Source organism: Triturus cristatus, chromosome 7 (genome assembly GCF_964204655.1).
Source record: "Triturus cristatus chromosome 7, aTriCri1.1, whole genome shotgun sequence".
Taxonomy (NCBI): Eukaryota; Metazoa; Chordata; class Amphibia; order Caudata; family Salamandridae; genus Triturus; species Triturus cristatus.
The window spans coordinates 57,738,223-57,758,770 of NC_140590.1; the positions used below are offsets into that span (position 1 = coordinate 57,738,223).

At 51.5% G+C, this 20,548-nt stretch overlaps 1 protein-coding gene across 6 annotated transcripts in view; it reads left to right on the forward strand.

Annotated features, from left to right (window-relative positions):
• The window catches only part of LOC146808799 (guanylate-binding protein 7-like), a 343,610-nt gene that overhangs the window by 234,601 nt on the left and 88,461 nt on the right, over positions 1–20,548 (forward strand). For all 6 annotated transcript variants that reach the window (XM_085615617.1, XM_085615619.1, XM_085615616.1 and 3 more), the window contains 2 exons: positions 4,425–4,514; positions 16,875–17,085. In XM_085615617.1, coding sequence (XP_085471743.1) covers positions 4,425–4,514; positions 16,875–17,085 — 301 coding nt within the window. The remainder of the gene's footprint in view (positions 1–4,424; positions 4,515–16,874; positions 17,086–20,548) is intronic.

Consider the following 20,548-nt stretch of genomic DNA (forward strand, 5'->3'; position numbering starts at 1 on the left):
CAAACCGCAGCAAGCTCCACTGAGCCTCTGCTGCCGTTCAATGAGGCCCTCACTGACGTTCTGCAGGGCACCTGGTCCAAGCCCTCCACAGTTCCTCCTGTGGATAGGAACGTTGCCAGGCGCCACCGCCCTGCTCCGGGCGACCCCAGTTTCCTGTCCCAACACCCCACCCCCGAGAGTCTGGTTATCCAGGCCTCTACCTCCCAATCCTCCTTCCCGACCGCTCCGCCGGACCGGGATTCCAAGAGACTCGAGCAGTTTGGCAAGAAACTGTTCTCGTCCCTTAGTTTGGGCCTGCGGTCTTTGAACACCGCCTGTCTCTTGGACCGTTATTCCCATTCTCTGTGGGATACGGTGGAGGACGTGCTGCCCCTGTGTCCGGAGGAGGTCCGGACACGTCTTACCCAGGCTTTGGCCGATGGGAGGGATGCAGCGCGGCATGCCATACGATGTGGGCTTGACACCACGGACTCGCTGGGTCGGGCGATTTCCACCACGGTGGCGCTCCGCCGCCACGCCTGGATGCGGTCCACGTCATTTTCCGGGGATGTCCAGAACACCCTCATGGACATGCCCTTTGATGGCACTCGCCTGTTTGGTGAGAAGGCGGACAGTGCGCTGAACCGCTTTAAGGACTCCCGGGCTACGGCCAAGTCCTTGGGCCTCTCGGCTCCGCGGGCGCACACCTCTGCTTTTCGCCCCTTTCGTGGCCAAGGAAGGGGCGCCTCCTCACATCCGCCCAGCCACCAGCCGCAGAACCAACCTGCGCGCGGTCGCGGACGTGGTTTCCGCCGTGGCGGATCTGGAGGACGACGTGGTCAGCCCACATCCACCCCGGCAGCATCCGCCTCAAAGCCTTCCTAGTCCGAGCTTTCAGGCCCATTCCACGCCAGTGGGCGGCAGAGTTCGCCATCACCTGCTCCACTGGCGGTCCATTACATCGGACAGGTGGGTGCTGCAAATCGTCCGAAGGGGCTACTCCCTCCCCTTCGAGACGACCCCTCCAGCCATGCCACCGCAGCACCACCGTATCTCGGGGGATCATTTGAATCTTCTCCGCGAGGAAGTTTCGGCCCTCTTGGCCAAGGGGGCCGTCGAGCGCGTTCCGAGTCCAGAAGTAGGTCGTGGTTGTTATTCCCACTACTTTCTGGTTCCCAAGAAGGGCAAAGGGGGCCTACGCCCCATCTTGGACCTCAGGAACGTCAATGCCTTCCTCCGAAAGGAAAGGTTCAAGATGTTAACCTTGGGTCAGGTTCTAGCTGCCCTAGACCCCGGGGACTGGATGGTAGCGTTGGACTTGCAGGACGCATATTTCCATATCCCCGTCCTGCCGGCCCACCGGCGTTACCTGCGGTTCACGGTGGGCCAAGAGCATTTTCAGTTTACCGTGCTCCCCTTCGGCCTCACCAGTGCCCCTCGGGTGTTCACGAAAGTGATGGCGGTGGTCGCAGCTCATCTGCGCAGATCAGGGGTTCCAGTCTTCCACTATCTCGACGACTGGTTGTTGAAGGCGGGCTCGCCCCAGGCAGTCGTCTCCCACCTCCAGACTACGGCGGATCTCCTGCATTTGCTGGGATTTTCCATCAACGTGCCGAAGTCACAGCTGAGTCCCTCTCAGAAGCTCCTCTTCATCGGAGCAGTTCTCGATTCGGCGCGGTTCCGGGTCTATCCACCGGAACAGCGGGTCCGGGATATACAGGCCCTGATTCCCATCTTTCGGCCTCTATCCTGGGTTTCGGTCAGGCTAGTGTTGCGGCTTCTGGGGCTGATGGCCTCCTGCATCCTACTAGTGCATCACGCCAGGCAGCGCATGCGGGCTCTGCAGTGGGACCTGAAGTTTCAGTGGGCCCAGCATCACGGCAACCTGTCCGACCATGTCTTGATCTCGGAGGGCACTGCACAGCAGTTGCAGTGGTGGCTCACGGACCGCGATTGGGTCATGGGCAGGAGCCTCTCCCTTCCCCAACCGGAGCATGTCGTAGTGACGGATGCGTCCCTCCTGGGATGGGGTGGCCATATGGGAGAGGCAGAGATCAGAGGCCTCTGGTCTCCGGCGGAGTCTCGTCTCCACATCAACCTGTTGGAGTTGAGAGCGATCCGACTTGCACTGAAAGCCTTCCTTCCCTCTGTCAGGGGCAGTGTCGTGCAGGTGTTCACGGACAACACCACCGCCATGTGGTATTGCAACAAACAGGGCGGGGTGGGGTCGTGGACCCTTTGTCAGGAGGCTCTGCGCCTCTGGACGTGGCTGGAACACCAGGGCGTCACCCTAGTGGTTCAACATCTGGCGGGCTCTCTGAACGCCAGAGCGGACGAACTCAGCCGCCGGTGCATGATGGATCACGAATGGCGTCTGTACTCCGCAGTGGCGCAAGGTCTCTTTCAGCAGTGGGGAGAGCCTTGGTTAGATCTATTCGCCACCGAAGACAACGCGCAATGTCAGCAGTTCTGCGCGTTGGAATTTCCAAGGCGGCACTCGCTCGGCGACGCTTTTCGTCACGAGTGGAGTTGCGGTCTGTTGTACGCCTTTCCGCCTATACCACTTCTGCCCAGAGTGCTGAAGAAGATCAGGCACGACCGGGCCCAAGTCATCTTGGTGGCTCCGGATTGGGCACGAAGATACTGGTATCCCGAGCTACTCAGTATGTTGACCGATCCCCCGATACGTCTGCCCCTTCGGGAGGATCTTCTGTCGCAGCAGCAGGGGACGGTCCTCCACCCGAACCTGTCCAGCCTCCACCTCCATGCGTGGAGATTGAGCGGCGGCAGTTGATGCCATTTGACTTGCCTCCTGAAGTCTGTGATATCATTCTGGCAGCCAGGCGTCCCTCCACAAAGACGGTATACGCCTGCCGGTGGAACAAATTTGTGGCATGGTGCACAGCAAAGGCTGTGGATCCCCTTTCCGCCCCTCTTTCTGAGGTTCTCCTCTTTCTTCTTTCTCTGGCCCGGCAGGGCTCTGCCCTGGGCACCCTGAAAGGTTATCTTGCTGCCATCTCCGCCTTCTTGCGGCTTCCTGATCAGCCTTCTCTTTTCACGTCCCCTGTGGTTACACGCTTTCTAAAAGGCATTACTCACACGTTCCCTCCTGTCCCTTTTGTAATGCCTCAGTGGGACTTGAATCTGGTCTTGACATTCCTGATGTGCGCTCCCTTCGAGCCTCTTCACCATTGTCCTCTTCGTCTTCTGACTCTTAAGACTGCTTTTCTGGTAGCCATCACCTCGGCTAGACGGGTGAGTGAGCTCCAGGCTTTATCTTCAAAGCCTCCTTTTCTCTCTGTTCATCCGGACAAGGTTGTCCTTCGGCCTCGTCCTTCCTTTCTTCCGAAAGTGGTCACTCCATTTCATCTTGGGCAGTCTGTCACCTTGCCCACCTTCTTTCCGCCTCCGCATCCTTCCAAAGAGGAAGAGAGGCTCCACCGTCTGGACCCAAAACGTGCGCTCTCCTTTTATCTGGACCGCACTAAGCAGTTCCGGGTGGACGACCAGCTTTTTGTTGGGTACGTGGGCGCTAAGAAGGGGAAAGCTGTGCACAAACGGACCATCTCTCGGTGGGTCGTTTTGTGTATCAAAATTTGCTATTCTTTGGCAAAAAAGGACCCTCCTGTTGGGCTGCGCGCCCATTCTACTCGGGCCACAGCGGCTACTACTGCTTTGGGACGGGGAGTCCCTTTGCAGGACATCTGTCAGGCGGCGACGTGGGCTTCGTTACACACGTTTGCCAGGCATTATTGCCTTGACAGCCAAGTCCGGAGGGATGGCTTCTTTGGCCGTTCTGTCCTCCAGGACTTTCTGGTGTGATCTTGGTTCGCAGACCCACCACCGGGGATGGTATTGCTTGGGTATCTATTCTAAGGTGAGGAATCTAACTAACGTGTTTCTTTCAGATGAACAAGTTACTTACCTTCGGTAACGATGTATCTGTAAGAAACATTAGTTAGTTAGATTCCTCACCGACCCACCCATCCTCCCCATTCTGCGAACTGACATCTAGGGTTAAGGTTATCCTTTTCAGGCCCCTAGATTTTATTTTTTGGCACCAGTGTCGGTCTTTGCATGGCTCTGCGTTCCTGGCGCGGAAAGCTATGTACAAGAACTGACGTCAGCGCGCGAGGGCGGCGTCTAAGTACTCCGACGACGTCATTCCGGCGCACGACGCCGACGACGGACGCGGAGCCGCAGACGACGCCTAGCGACGCGCAAGGGGTATTGCTGACGAAAAATCTTCCGGATCCAGTCTGACGCCTGGGGATATTTTAAGGTGAGGAATCTAACTAACTAATGTTTCTTACAGATACATCGTTACCGAAGGTAAGTAACTTGTTCTTTATGATGGGCAGTGGTGAGGAACTTATGGAGTTAAGAGTGCCAGAGCAGCCACTATCGCTACTCCTCCCACCCTGACAGGCTATTTTGTTTTCCAGGAGGTGGAAATCTTCTCGAAGCAGGGAACCAGTGGCAGCCGCTCTTCACAGAGACCATCTTCCAGCACTGATGCGCGTTTACATCATCAGGTAGACTGTTCAGTCTGTCATTTTTTGTGAATTTTTAAATTTACGTCTAATGGGTTAATTCAGCATTAAACAGATAGCCAGGTTCCATACCTCTTTGCCTGTATATTAGCAGTGCCACTACTCTGTTTTACTCTTGAAGGAAACTTCAGTACCATTATTAAAAAGTTGTGATCATAGAAAAACCAGGCAAAGTCTTACGTGGCACCCGCCAAGGATATGAGCTACCCAAAGCGAACCAGCTCGTGCATTGAGTGTTTTAAGACTTTGTTTAAAAACCTGGTGTTTTTACCATGCTTTTTAGATTCCCTTGTTTTTGTTTGATCAAGTGTGTAGACGTCAATGGTGATTGTCTCTACTAAAATCTCTTACCTAGCAACATAAAATAATTCTTAATAGGATTATGTTTAAGAGAGTTGTTTCTTCTATAATATGATGCGATCACTCTCGCCCAGATCATTTAAACTGCTTATTTTATTCTCAGGTGGGAGACTGCACCATATCCCCCCTATTTCACTATCACACCAGCCCGGTGTTGCATCTGCTGATGTTACGATTCCGTCCCGATTCCAATACTCCTCAGGATTCGAGTGATGCTATAGGGTGTCCACCTCTCGAGATCCCCAACTCCTACACTAATGGCACGGAAGGTTGGAGCGATCAAGCGAGGGAAGGGAAGGAAGGGAATAGCGGGGAGTAGAACCTGTAGAAGAAAAAATACACAAACACAAACGAAGTACTGAGGCATATAATGCTACGCTCATAAATTCTCGCTAGGGACAACTTTACCTTCTATTACTATCAGTCTTGTGATCCTTATCCTCTCTCTGTTAGCACCAATATTCCATCATATTCATACCGACAAATAAACCAGATCCAAGCCCATGCACCTCACAGTTCTACTTCTAACAAGAACAGCGGGAAAAAACCCCACCCCCTTTTCTTTCTTGTTTTCCTTGAAGGAACTGTGTGTGTATCTGAAAGAAACACGTTAGTTAGATTCCTCACCTTAGAATATCCCCAGGCGTCAGACTGGATCCGGAAGATTTTTGTAGCAATACCCCTTGCACGTCGCTAGGCGTCTTCTGCGGCTCCGCGTCCGTCGTTGGCGTTGTGCGCCGGAATGACGTCGTCGGAGTACTTAGACGCCGCCCTCGGGCGCTGACGTCAGTTTTTCTTTTTTCCGCGCCAGTAAGCGTCGATCCGGGAGAGCTACCCCTTTAGTCAATTTTTGACTAACTTTTTTGACTCTTTTTGGTCCTTTTCTCGACTCTGGTGCCGGTAGGATGCCTGGTTTCAAGGCCTGCGACGACTGTCACCGACTGATGTCGGTGACCGATCATCACCGCCGGTGCCTGTACTGCTTGGGCCTCGACCACGACGCGGAGTCGTGCTCCGATTGTCAGGCCTTGACCTCGAAGGCTAGGCGGGAGCGGTCCCGTAAGCTTCTCGAGCTTCGCCACTCGTCGCTCGTCTGGCTCGAAGTCTTCGGGTAAGTCGAAGCACTCCAAGAAGTCCAAGAGGCGACACCGCTCTTCGGACTCCCCTCGCCGGTCGCGCGACTCGGCCAAGGGTCAGGGTGGTTCCACCCCCGCGGCTCCACCGGAGCCGCAGGCGCCGCGCACGTCCCATACCTGCCGGTCCCTGGGACTGACGCGACGCCGGCGGAGGTCAGTGCCTTCCTCTCGGCCATGAGGGGCCTGGCCCCGCCGTCGACGCCCGCTGGCGCGCCTTTGGGCCCCGCGGACTCAACTGGGCGACCTTGCGTGCCGGCGGCTCCGGCCCCGGCGCCATTGGAGGCTCCGGCCCCGACGCCGCAGGTCCACGAGGGGCCCCTGCCTGGGGCCCCGTCGACGCCGGTCGACTTAGTCACGTCTCCTCCGCTGGCGTCGACACCGGTGCCACCTCCGACGCCGACTCCGGTCGACGTCGATCCCCGGTTCAGCCCCTGTCCGGTCCCGACGCCGATGTGGCGCCGCCCGACGCCGCATCCGACGCCGCTAGAGACACATTATGTCTATCGACCGGCTCCGATCATTCCTCCTGCTTACCAGGAATCTTGATGACGGGGGTGACTGGGAGGGGTCCGAGGACCCTTTGGCCCTTCAGGGCCAACTTGCACAGGACTGGGCAGATGAACTGGGGGAGGCCAGTGGTTTGGATACCTCACCGGACACTGGATTCATCTCTCCTCCGACTGTGGCTTCGGAGGAGGGTGCAGCTTTTTCTATGGTGCTGCGCAAGGCGGCCGCGGCCCTTGGGCTTGAGTTGCCTGCCGTGAGGACTAACATCCTCACTGAGGTGCTTCAGTCTGCCGCATGCTCCACTGAGCCTCTGCTGCAATTCAATGAGGCCCTCATTGACGTTCTGCAGGGCACCTGGTCCAAGCCCTCCACAGTCCCTCCTGTGGATAGGAACGTTGCCAGGCGCCACCGCCCTGCTCCGGGCGACCCCAGTTTTCTGTCCCAACACCCCACCCCCGAGAGTCTGGTTATCCAGGCCTCTACCTCCCAATCCTCCTTCCCGTCCGCTCCACCGGACCGGGATTCCAAGAGACTGGAACAGTTCGGTAAAAAGCTGTTCTCCTCGCTCAGTTTGGGCCTGCGGTCTTTAAACACCGCCTGTCTCTTGGACCGTTATTCCCACTCTCTGTGGGATACGGTGGAGGACGTGCTGCCCCTGTGCCCGGAGGAGGCCCAGGCATGGCTTTCCTCGGCTCTGGCCGATGGGAGAGATGCAGCGCGCCATGCCATCCGATGTGGACTCGACACTACGGACTCGCTGGGTAGGGCGATTTCTACCACGGTGGCGCTTCGACGTCACGCCTGGCTGCGGTCCACGTCCTTTTCAGGGGATGTCCAGAACACTCTCATGGACATGCCTTTTGATGGCGCTCGCCTTTTTGGTGAGAAAGCGGACAGTGCGCTGGCTCGCTTCAAGGACTCCCGGGCTACGGCCAAGTCCTTGGGCCTCTCGGCCCCGCGGCCACAAACTTCCGCTTTTCGCTCCTTTAGTGGCCAAGGAAGGGGCACCTCCTCACGTCCGCCTAGCCACCGGCCGCAGAACCAGCCTGCACGCGGACGTGGTTTCTGCCGAGGCGGTACTGGAGGACAACGCGGTCAGTCCACATCCACCCCGGCAGCATCGGCCTCAAAGCCTTCCTAGTCCGAGCTTTCAGGCCCATTCCTCGCCAGTGGGGGGCCGGGTTCGCCATCACCTGCTCCACTGGCGTACCATCACTTCGGACAGGTGGGTGCTGCAAATTGTCCGAAGGGGCTACTCCCTCCCCTTCGAGACGACCCCTCCAGCCATGCCACCGCAGCACCACCGTATCTCGGAGGATCATTTGAATCTTCTGCGAGAGGAAGTGTCGGCCCTCTTGGCCAAAGAGGCCGTCGAGCGCGTTCCGAGCCCAGAAGTGGGTCGTGGTTGTTATTCCCACTACTTTCTGGTTCCCAAGAAGGGCAAAGGGGGCCTACGCCCTATCTTGGACCTCCGGAACGTCAATGCCTTCCTCCGGAAGGAACGGTTCAAAATGTTAACTTTGGCTCAGGTTCTAGCTGCCCTCGACCCTGGAGACTGGATGGTAGCGTTCCCGTCCTGCCGGCCCACCGGCGTTACCTGCGGTTCACGGTGGGTCAGGAGCACTTTCAGGTCACCGTGCTCCCCTTCGGCCTTACCAGTGCCCCTCGGGTGTTCACGAAAGTGATGGCGGTGGTCGCAGCTCATCTGTGCAGATCAGGGGTTCCAGTCTTCCCCTATCTCGACGACTGGTTGTTGAAGGCGGGCTCGCCCCAGGCAGTCGTCTCCCACCTCCAGACTACGGCGGATCTCCTGCATTTGCTGGGGTTTTTCATCAACGTGCCGAAGTCACACCTGAGCCCCTCTCAGAAGCTCCTTTTCATCGGAGCGGTTCTCGATTCGGCGCAGTTCCGGGTTCATCCACCGGAACAGCGGGTCCGGGATATATAGGCCCTGATTCCCATCTTTCGGCCTCTATCCTGGGTTTCGGTCAGGCTAGTGTTGCGGCTTCTGGGGCTGATGGCCTCCTGCATCCTACTAGTGCATCACGCCAGGCGGCGCATGCGGGCTCTGCAGTGGGACCTGAAGTTTCAGTGGGCCCAGCATCACGGCAACCTGTCCGACCATGTCTTGATCTCGGAGGGCACTGCACAGCAGTTGCAGTGGTGGCTCACGGACCGCGATTGGGTCACGGGCAAGAGCCTCTCCCTACCCCTACCGGAGCATATCGTAGTGACGGATGCGTCCCTCCTGGGATGGGGTGGCTATATGGGAGAGGCGGAGATCAGAGGCCTCTGGTCTCCGGCGGAGTCTCGCCTCCACATCAACTTGTTGGAGCTGAGAGCGATCCGACTTGCACTGAAAGCCTTCCTTCCCTCTGTCCGGGGAAGTGTCGTGCAGGTGTTCACAGACAACACCACCGCCATGTGGTATTGCAACAAACAGGGCGGGGTGGGGTCGTGGACCCTTTGTCAGGAGGCTCTGCGCCTCTGGACATGGCTGGAACATCAGGGCATCACCCTGGTGGTTCAACATCTGGCGGGCTCTCTGAACGCCAGAGCAGACGAACTCAGCCGCCGGTGCATGATGGATCACGAATGGCGTCTGAACTCCGAGGTGGCGCAAGGTCTCTTTCAGCAGTGGGGAGAGCTTTGGTTAGATCTATTCGCCACCGACGAGAACGCGCAATGTCAGCAGTTCTGCGCGTTGGAATTTCCAAGGCGGCACTCGCTCGGCGACGCTTTTCATCGCGAGTGGAGTTGCGGTCTGTTGTACGCCTTTCCGCCTATACCACTTCTGCCCAGAGTGCTGAAGAAGATCAGGCGCGACCGGGCCCAAGTCATCTTGGTGGCTCCGGATTGGGCACGAAGGTACTGGTATCCCGAGCTACTCAGTATGTTGACCGATCCTCCGATACGTCTGCCCCTTCGGGAGGATCTTCTGTCGCAGCAGCAGGGGACGGTCCTCCACCCGAACCTGTCCAGCCTCCACCTCCATGCGTGGAGATTGAGCGGCGGCAGTTGATGCCATTTGACTTGCCTCCTGAATTCTGTGATATCATTCTGGCAGCCAGGCGTCCCTCCACAAAGACGGTATACGCCTGCCGGTGGAACAAATTTGTGGCATGGTGCACAGCAAAGGATGTGGATCCCCTTTGCGCCCCTCTTTCTGAGGTTCTCCTCTTTCTTCTTTCTTTGGCCCAGCAGGGCTCTGCCCTGGGCACCTTGAAAGGTTATCTTGCTGCCATCTCTGCCTTCTTACGGCTTCCTGATCAGCCCTCTCTTTTCAAGTCCCCTGTAGTGTCACGCTTTCTTAAAGGCATTACTCACACGTTCCCTCCTGTCCCTTTCGTAATGCCTCAGTGGGACTTGAATCTTGTCTTAACATTTCTGATGTGCGCTCCCTTTGAGCCTCTTCACAATTGTCCTCTTCGTCTTCTGACTCTTAAGACTGCTTTCCTGGTAGCCATCACCTCGGCTAGACGGGTGAGTGAGCTCCAGGCTCTATCGTCCAAGCCTCCTTTTCTATCTGTTCATCCGGACAAGGTTGTCCTTCGGCCTCGTGCTTCCTTTCTTCCGAAAGTGGTGACCCGCTTTCATCTTGGGCAATCTGTCACCTTGCCCACCTTCTTTCCGCCTCCGCATCCTTCCAAAGAGGAAGAGCGGCTCCACCGTCTGGACCCAAAACATGCGCTCTCCTTTTATTTGGACCGCACAAAGCAGTTCCGGGTGGACGACCAGCTTTTCGTTGGCTACGTGGGTGCTAAGAAGGGTAAAGCTGTGCACAAACGGACCATCTCCCGGTGGGTTGTTTTGTGTATAAAAACCTGTTATTCTTTGGCAAAAAAAGGTCCCTCCTGTTGGCCTGCGCGCCCATTCTACTCGGGCCACAGCGGCTACTACTGCTTTGGGACGGGGAGTCCCTTTGCAGGACATCTGTCAGGCGGCGACGTGGGCTTCGCTGCACATGTTTGCCAGGCACTATTGCCTAGACAGCCAAGTCCGGAGGGATGGCCGTTCTGTCCTCCAGGACTTTCTGGTGTGATACTGGTTCGCAGACCCACCACCGGGGTTGGTATTGCTTGGGTATCTATTCTAAGGTGAGGAATCTAACTAACGTGTTTCTTTCAGATGAACAAGTTACTTACCTTCGGTAACGATGTATCTGTAAGAAACATTAGTTAGTTAGATTCCTCACCGACCCACCCATCCTCCCCATTCTGCGAACTGATATCTAGGGTTAAGGCTATCCTTTTTAGGGCCCTAGATTTTCTGGCACTAGTGTCAGTCTCTTGCATGGCTCTGCGTTCCTGGCGCGGAAAGCTATGTACAAGAACTGACGTCAGCACGTAAGTACTCCGACGACGTCATTCCGGCGCACGACGCAAACGACGGACGCGGAGCCGCAGACGACGCCTAGCGACGCGCAAGGGGTATTGCTACAAAAATCTTCCGGATCCAGTCTGACGCCTGGGGATATTCTAAGGTGAGGAATCTAACTAACTAATGTTTCTTACAGATACATTGTTACCGAAGGTAAGTAACTTGTTCTTTAGGTTCGACAGGAACCCCCCTAATTACTGGGAGAGACACACAGCAGAAGGTGAGGCTCCGGTGAGTAAATACCTTGACTGGCCTCCCTCTTGGTCCGGAAGCACCAAACTCTGCACTGGTCTCCAGCGACGCTGCCTCCGGGGTAAGTCGGTCTAAATGTTGAAGCAGCTGACAGGCGGCTTCCAGGTGCACGGAAAAGCTGGCGGAGTCCGCTTTGAGACCGTCGAAGCGAGGTCTCCAACCGGCGGCGGGCAAACTATCCACGGGCTCCTTTCTTCTTGAAACGGGGTCGGGGACAGACTCGCACTCGAGAATTACGCACAGCGTCCTGTGTGCGTCACTTCTCTTTTGTGCTCGCGGCTCCTCCTTCTCGATCCTCGTGCATTCTGGGGATTGTATGCAATGCAGGCGCGCGATACTTGATCCCCGACAGCTGAGCCATAAACGGCTGTCCTATAGCCAATTCCTCAATTAGGCACTTGCCTCACATATTTTAGGAGTGATATTGAGCCAGTATATAGTAAATAACCTAAAATATTTGGAGAGTGAATTTGGATGCATTTCGGATTTAAATACTGGGTAAATGTTTTTTCCAGGGATATTTCTATATGAGTGAAGTGTTGGCAGTCTCTCCTTAGAAGGCCATGTTTTTTCAGTCTATATATTCATATCAAACCAGAAAAACCAAGAGGTAAAAGAGATTAAAGACATTGGGACTGACGTCTAATCATGTCCTGTTGCAAAATGTTGTTTTCATAGTTAAACAAACGGCACAGAGAAGGCTTCATGCTCTGTAGTGTTTGAAGATAAAAACCAACTCACCGCCATAGGGGGATTTTGTGAGCATTCTCCAGTGTTTAGCAGGACAGGGGTTGACAGCAGATTACTCACAGCCAAATGAGAGACTTTATGTGAAGAGGCAGAAAAGTTTTGTAGATTTAGATTCTCCTACTGAAAGTCACAGAAAAAGAGGTCCACTGAGTGGATTAAGATGGGAGCAAGAGGGGGTCCTAAAAGATTGTGGCTCGCCATGTATGGTGAATAACTGGAAGTGTAGAAACAGTTAGGCCTGTGCACATTTTTAACTAGGCCAGCATATTTGGCATAAGTTTTGTAATTTCATGTAATACATTTTATGCAAAATTACAGAAATTGTGTCATATTGGCTCGTTGCGTAATGAAACTCCAGTTCACGCAGAAATTATTGCATGAGATGACCTGTTTGGGTAATTTTTGAGTGCGAGCGACAGTGTTTTAAATGTGAGCGGCCGATCCTTCAATGCAGACAGTCAACAAACACTTCAGATTTTTTTACCCGAGCAGTCTGTTCAGGTAATGTTTGAGGGCGAAACTACAAATCCGAACATAAGCATCAGTCTTTTGAATACGAGAGAATGGAAATCGGCAGTAAATTACATTTTCGAGTTGAGTTTTTACTCAAATGGACCGTTCAGGTCATTTGTTTGAGTGCAAAACACATTTCCCATAATTTTATGGTGATTTTGCATAATCATGGTACAGCAAATTACGTGAGTTTCGCCCACCCCTACTTTTACTTTGCTACATCCCCCACAATGGATACTGCTTTTTGATACTTTTATTATTTGTATTTCACATGCTTATCTTAACTTTCCTTGTTTTTCTCTGTAGTTTTCACTGCCGGGCACTAGTTAGTGATTTATTTCCTGCCTCCACTCTCATTATGGAATTAGAGGCCACATCCTTCTTACTTCCTGGTTGCTTTTTTAAAGCAGCATTCGCCAAGGGCAAGCCTGTCCACCCCCAGACCTCTACCATACCAGGGACCTGCGCATGACCCCCCAGCCTTACGAACCTACTCGGATGTGCAGTTATGACCATCTCACTCCCTTTCAACCCTACTACATCATACTCAGGCACATTGATTTTTCACACTCCTGGGCCCAAAACCTCCTTCACCACCTGTCTTTCCAACACTGTGGTGTGCTGTAGCACTACCACCCTTAGGATTCTTCTCCTTGGGGATTTTAACATCCATTAGAGGATTTTGATGACTCGAAAGCTCTACACCTGATTGAGGCCCTGGACGCTCTCGGCCTCTGTCTGTTTACAAAATCCCCCACCCTCAGTCTAGGTCATATGCTTGATGCTTTCTCCGCTAATTCAGCACTATATTCTCTTGAATTGGTCTGAGCTTTGTCAGTACCATTTCTTCTGCCCCCGGGTAATGTATGACTCTCCCACTCATAAGCCTTAACCAGGGCTCACTAAGCCTCAGTCCAAAATTGCCCCTGCTTTACTGCCCTGTGCCCTACTGTACTGTCCGTCTTTTAACACCATCACTTCCAATGACACTTTCAATTCACGGATTATGAATGCTTGCAACGAAATAGTCCCCCTCATCGTTCCTACCCCTTGGTTGCTTGGTACACTGAAAAACTCAACTTACTAAACCTCACTGCAAGTCAGAAGAACACAATGGCGTTCCTCGGACAATCTTTAAAATGAATATTCAGGCATGCTGTTCACGAATACAACTGAGTTTTCTGCCAATTCCTTATCTGAGAGATATGTAATATTGTCAAGGAACTTCTCCCTCCTCCCCCCCCCCCCCCCGGGCACCTACTTCAGATCACCCTCCCAAAAACGTTGTCAAGACCTGTCTCTGTTTGCTTCTGTGTCACCCTTTTTGATTTTGTATAAGCTGCATGGCTGATCCATTGATGTGCTGCCCCATGCTGCACTGCCATATATATGTGATTTTCTATAAAACTCATTAAAAAGATTTATAAATAAAAAATAAATGGACGTGCTGAATTCTTTTGGCCGCAACTCCGGCCTGGTCATCAACTGGGCCAAGTCGTGCGTCTACGTCCTCTCGGGGGATGCCCCCCTGCTGCCGCGGGGTTGCCCAGCTCAGATTGTTACCCTGGGGTTCAAATATTTGGGAATCTTTATCTCACTGGACCCCGTGGTTCGCTATGAGCGAAACCTTCTGCCTCCCCTCCAGCGATTGAAGGCCGACGTAGCGAGATGGCGACGACTTCCGCTCTCGCCGCTCGGACGGGCGGCATTGTTTAAAATGATGTCGCTGCCTCGTTTCTTGTATGCCTTGCAAAATACTCTTGATGTCGTGCCGGCCCGTTATTTCCGGGAGGTGGAGGGTCTTCAGCGGCAACTGTTTTGGGACGGGCGGCCGCGGATTGCTCTAGCCAAGTTGACGCTCCCTTGGTATGATGGGGGGGTCGCCCTCCCCGATATTAAACGATACTATTGGGCGTCTCAGTTGGCGGCGGTGAACCACGGGATATATGGTCCTGCCTTAAACCCGGCCTTTGAGATGGATAAACTCCTGCTTCCGGGTGGAGACTATAATAGGGCGCTGTACTCGGTGACCCAGGACACGCGGTTGACGGGACCCACGCGGGTGGCGGTGCACGTGTGGCACGCGGCGAATGCTGCGATGGGGTGGAGGGATCGCTTGACTCGGGCGACGCCGTTGTATGCTTCTGGGCGGTTGGGCTGTTTGTGGAGATCGAAAGGCTTTGAGAAATGGGATATGATTGGCATATGTAAGGTGGGTGATCTGTGGGCGAAGGGAGCTTTCAAAACGTTCGAAATGCTTAAAATTGAATATAAATTAAACGATAGAGAGTACTTCCGGTATGCTCAAGTCTACCATGCACTTTGTTCGGTCTTTCCGGATGCTACTGCTATCCCCGAGTATTCCCCACTGGAGGATAGTGTTGGATGGCTATGTGCCCGACAGCACTATTTCCCTGATTTATAAGAAACTCATTAACGATCGTGCGGACGTGCTGCTCCGTTTGAGGGAGGCGTGGACGGGCGATGGCTTGGAATTGGATGATGAGGACTGGGTTTCGGCGGTGGCCTCCCCGAAAGAGGTGGCGATCCCGGCCCGCCTACGGTTTGTACAGCTGAAGATCCTCCATAGAGTGTATGTCACAGGGCCCGGTTTGCTGCGTATGGGTTATTCGATGGATGGATTGTGTAAGCGTGGATGTGGCCTGCCGGGCACGTTCCTTCATATCTTGTGGGAATGTTCGGAGGTTGTGCGATTCTGGAACGGTATCCACACCGTAATGGAGGGGGTCACGCATGTGGCCCTGTTGCCAGAGGCTAGGAGGTGTTTGTTGAATGTCTGGGAACCGAATGATTGTAATGCGGCACAGACGCAGTGGCCCACGATTGATGTATGGAAGGAGAATATGGACTGGTGTATGTTTAGGGAAAAGACGGCGTATGTGGCGAGAGGTAAGCCAGGGAAATGGACTAGGGTATGGGGTCCGTGGAATCTATATCGGGGACGTATCTGCACCCCGCCTCTGCCATTAGAGGTCGATATTGCGCTGACCCCCTAGCCGCGCGTTCCGCGGGAGGGCTTGCGGTGTGCTCCATGCTTTGTTTTCCCATTGCCCCCCTCTACAGCTTCCGGACAGGAACTGCTTTGGACACTATATGTTATTCCCCGTCCCGGGAAGAGCACGCTGCTACTTCGGACTCTCATTGCCTTGAGTGTGTTTTATATTTAATACAAAATGAAACTGTTGTTTTCAATTGCTCCTGGCCTATGGCCCCGGCCTGTTATATGTGCTTACGAACTGCCGGGCACCTTGCCTATGGTTTGACAGATTGTGTGGCGTTACACTGCGGGCTCTCGGGCTCTATGGCGGCCGCCCCTGGTGGTTGTAGGCCCTTGTTTGTATTTTATTGTGTGCTAACGGTTTCGAATAAAAAATTTAAAAAAATAAAACAATAAAGAACGGTCTGTTTTTCCACTGTAAAAAGCACACTGCTTCATGCCAACTTCCGTCGTCAATTCTAGGGGAGAGCATGTGGCGCTGCGGCCAGAGCTGCCGACTTTGGAACTGGGGAACCCGGTTTTAGTCTCCGCATCGGCTCAAAATCCTGTGATTCTGGGCAAATCACTTTATCTCTCCGTGCCTACCAAAAATGAATGTACCCTTGTGTAATGTAACTGGTGCTCATGCAAAGCGCTACAATATATCTTCGGTTGAGTTTGCACTATATAACACTACAACAAAAAATGCCTCATGGATTTAGTTCTCACAAATGCTGATACGAAACCGCCAGACAGTCTTCTGTTCTCTCCAGACGGCATTAGCCTGTATGAAAGTTCGCAGCATTATTAAATCCATTTGGTCAAGTTCGCCTTTTGTCCTTTGTCCGCCCACCCCCATTCTGGAGTTAGCTCCAGAGACTGTGATTCCCATCATGATGGACATCTGTGATCTCTCTGTAGCCAAGGTCAATGTCCCAGATAACTGGAAACGCACCCAGGTCATGCCCTTACTTAAACAAATGTTTGGCCAACCGACAAGCTCTAGAAAATTATCCCATATCACTTCTTTCACTGACGCTCAAATCACTCCAATTTTAGGAAACCATTAAAACTCCTCTTTTTACTTAACCTCGAACTGTGAATCTTTGTCACAGGCTCCTTCTGCTGTCTTCCTCTTTTTTTCTATACCCTACTCTCATAGCGCTAGGATGTCGTTGGGTATCATAATATAACAACAAGATGTTTAGCATGCGCACTTGGTTGTGGAGAGCACAGGGGCAGAAGGACACTAAAAGAGAAGATTATCCTGATGCAGGTTTACATTGGGAAGGTGCAGAAATGTTCGTAATTTGAATTTCTGTTAGTTAAGGTATTATTGATGGGTGAGAGCGCCCTGGCAATTAAACGTATTCTTATAATAGATGTAGGTGATATAGCAAGATGTTCTTAATATTTTTATTTGTAAATATTTCTTGTCGGTTCCAGTGGAACACTGGGCAGAGCAAGGCACCCGTGCCCACCATGGACAAACCCCTCTGCCTCATAGAGAATCTGCCCATTGAAGGCCTGCAGGTGAACCAGGAAGCTTTGGACATTCTCAGCAGGATCAGCCAGCCAGTGGTGGTGGTGGCGATAGTGGGTCTGTACCGCACTGGGAAATCGTATCTCATGAACAAGCTCGCTGGGAAGCAAACAGGTAATGATACATACTACCGTATGTCCAGTGGGAGGGAAGTGAAAATGAAGAATGTGAGAAGTTAAAGCAAAATTGAAAAGAGTTGCATTGACCTGTCAAATTTCTCTCCTAACTTACTTTGGGAACAGGGGGCTTAGATATGCCACTCTGGCACAGTTGAAACCTTATGACTCAGCATTCCTTATATCCTGCTGCCATCTTAGGATAGTATGGCATTAAAGTAGGGTGGCAAGTATGGTTTTGTACCTCTCCATAGCTGTAATCCAGTGCTTAGATTGGTGAACTAGCATGACGTTGTCATTTTCAGCTGGTTGTGGGTTGCACTTGCTTACACTATCCTCTATAGATTTTGCTGGAACACCACTTCCCAAGGTTAGAGTGGATAGCAATTTAGCTAATATTTAGCAATGGTCAGACTCCAGTTCAGACACTGGTCTTCTGTCCCTTTACCCCTTTGGAAGCCATACTGGGCTGGAATCAGGATGTTTTTTCCTTACCCCTCTCTTCCAGCCTATTTAACAAAATACGACCCATCGGTTTCGCGGTGCTATCCAAAAGGGAGATGGGTCTATAATTCTGTGGTATTGCTTTGTCTCCCTTTTTCTAAGATAGCACAATTATACTAGTTTTTCAGGAGGGTAGGGGACCCATCTTAGATATAGCATTAAATAGATTGGTTAAGAGTGGGACCCACAGATCTTGGTGTTCTAAGAAGTCAATCGGGACCCCATCTGGGCCTGGGGCTTTAGCACTGCTACACTTACCTAGCCCAGATCTTACTTCTTTCAGAGTAAATAGTAAGTACTCCATTGGGGCAGGGGCTACACTAATTGGATCTCTCAGAGTTTCAGCCATAGTCCTAAAAATCTGCTCAAAGCGGGCCACCCAAGCATCCTCACTAATGTGTGTGTCCAATGTAACATCTGTGATGTTTTTTAAAAAAAAGGGCGTTTATCACCTTTCAGAATTCCCTACTTTTCTTAGTAGATGCTGCTTGTACTAGATTATACCAGACAGCTTCCCTCAATTCCCTTTCCCTAGTTTACCGGACTGACTTATACGCCTTGTGTAGTGCCTTAATCAGGACCTGGTCTCTATGTTGCACTTTGAGGGCCTTGTGCAACTCCTTACAGGATGCACAGGCCTTATCAAACCAGTGGTTTATGGAGGTCTCATTAGGTGATTTAAACCGTGTCAGGGCGAGTTTGATTTCCCCAAGTAATTCTAGGAACACTGTTAGCAATGAATCCAAGCATATTTCAGTATCTAAACACTTAAAAACTGTTTCCATCTTATTATGTTAGATCTGAGGGACTACTTTTGCCTTATCTATTTTGTCCCATTTGAATTGGTAACCGTTCTTTCTAGCCAAAATTGGCTTGGGTACCTTTACTATTGGCAAAGTACTAACACCCTCCCCAATCATCACAAGAAAAAGGATTGCGTGGTCGCTAAAGTTAAGAAAATCTTTGAGTCTATATGAGAAATGATTCCACGGAGAGAATTAGAAGCTACTATAAAGTCAATTGTGGACTCGTACTCACTACGGAAAAAAGCTTTTTCAAAGCCTCCTGTGTCTGGATCTACTTTGTTAGTTATTTCCAGATTCCTAATGGATAACAACCGATTTATGGTGTTACCATATTCGTGGTGTGTAAAATGGTAAATTGTGTCACCCTCCAGGTCCACTAAGCCGTAAACAATGTAAATGGAATGTTTATATGGCTGGACGTTCAAGTCAAAACACAGAGAGTCCTCGGGTCTAGAATGTTGAAGACAGCATCAGGCGGGACAGCATCAAAGATAACTAGTTGCTCGATGGGAAGTCCTTTAGATAGGATGAAATTCCATCACCCATCAAGGTGGTATGCTTCATCATCTGGGTTTCTCCTCTTGGCGGAGACTCCTAGCTCCGCCAATGGCTACAACCCCCTCACTTTGAGGGAGGAGTTCAGGGATGTTTTAAGATTTATACTCTAGGGAGGATGTACTAAATCCTACAGATGAGGGTCTTAAAACTGGTTGGGTAGGGAGCGCAGTGCAAGAAAAAGAAACTCTGAATGTGAGGTACGTGATGTTAAAACTAACTACTAGGAGTGGAAAAAACTTTATTGGTTCATTCCTAGTGTCAGGATTAAAAACAGTGCAACTGCAGTATAAAAATAATAATTACTGCATGTGACAGATGAACCAGTTCAACATGTTTCGGCCCATGCAACCCATAGAGGTGTCATGACCTTCTTCAGGACCTACAGACCAAGTGCTACTGCGTTGAGTTATGTGAAAAGTGAAAATTAATATGTGTGATTGGTAATAAAGGTAATAAAAAGGGATACCAAACCAGTAATTCCACTATTGGTGAACGTGATTTACTGGTTGTACCTATGGAGAAATCAAAATGACAGGGAAAATCAAATGCATATGTCCCAATACATCTAGTTCAACACGGAAGTAGGAGACCACAGTAGTGTAAGCCAGGTGTCCTCATCACTGGTCTGCTATCAAAGTGCAATTGAGAAAAAGGTTACAGAAAAGTTTATCTTACCAGTTTGGTTGCTGATAAGAGGCCTCACCTCAACCTGGCAACAGCTAAGGGGAGAGGCATTGCTTTGAAAGAAGGATGTTTGTTTAGTACGTAACAGACCAAATTACAATATTCAGTCGGACACAACTCCAAACATGCTTAGCATTTAAAAAGATTTTGTGTTCTCAGTATTCACCAGGACAACTGAATGCCAGTAAGTCAGCTTACTCTTGTTAAAATATGTATAGAAAATGCAGTCACGTCCTAAACAAGACAAATTCTTAGTGCTTATGAGTATTATGCGAAATTGCTCAGAGAGGGGCAGAACGCCTCTATGATATTAGTAAATTATGGCATTACAGCTAACCAGATTCCATACAAATATATAAAAAAATAAAGGCATCTATACCGCGTGTAGCGAGACACGCTGTCCAGCGTGACGTATGTGAAAGTTGAACTGTCATGAGCGGGGTAGCTCAGACCCGTATGAGCACAAATGGGTGCACATGATCATGTCAAACAATCGATATGACTAGTAGGCTAATGTGAGGAGGACCCGCTGCTGTATAAGTGTCTAACAATAAAACAGTGTGCCGTTTCAATAATCGATATGCTACAATGGGTGCTATCACAAACCAACAACTCCGTTGTATGAGCATGACTAGAAACAATGACAATGACTCTCAAGCTGACGCGCCATGATGTATCGCATCGATATAGTAACCATGCTTTGTTCCTCAAAGTTATACTTTCAAGATAATAAGAAGTGCTATGGCAAACAGGACCACTAACCGCATCCTACGTGGTTGCTAAAGTGCTCCTGCTTCTAACAGTCGGAGTGAATTAACCCACCTTCTGCCCGATAACATCACTGAAAGCAAAATGGAGCGTCGCTACAGCCGCTGACTTGAATACAGAACAGCGTTGTCACCTGACACT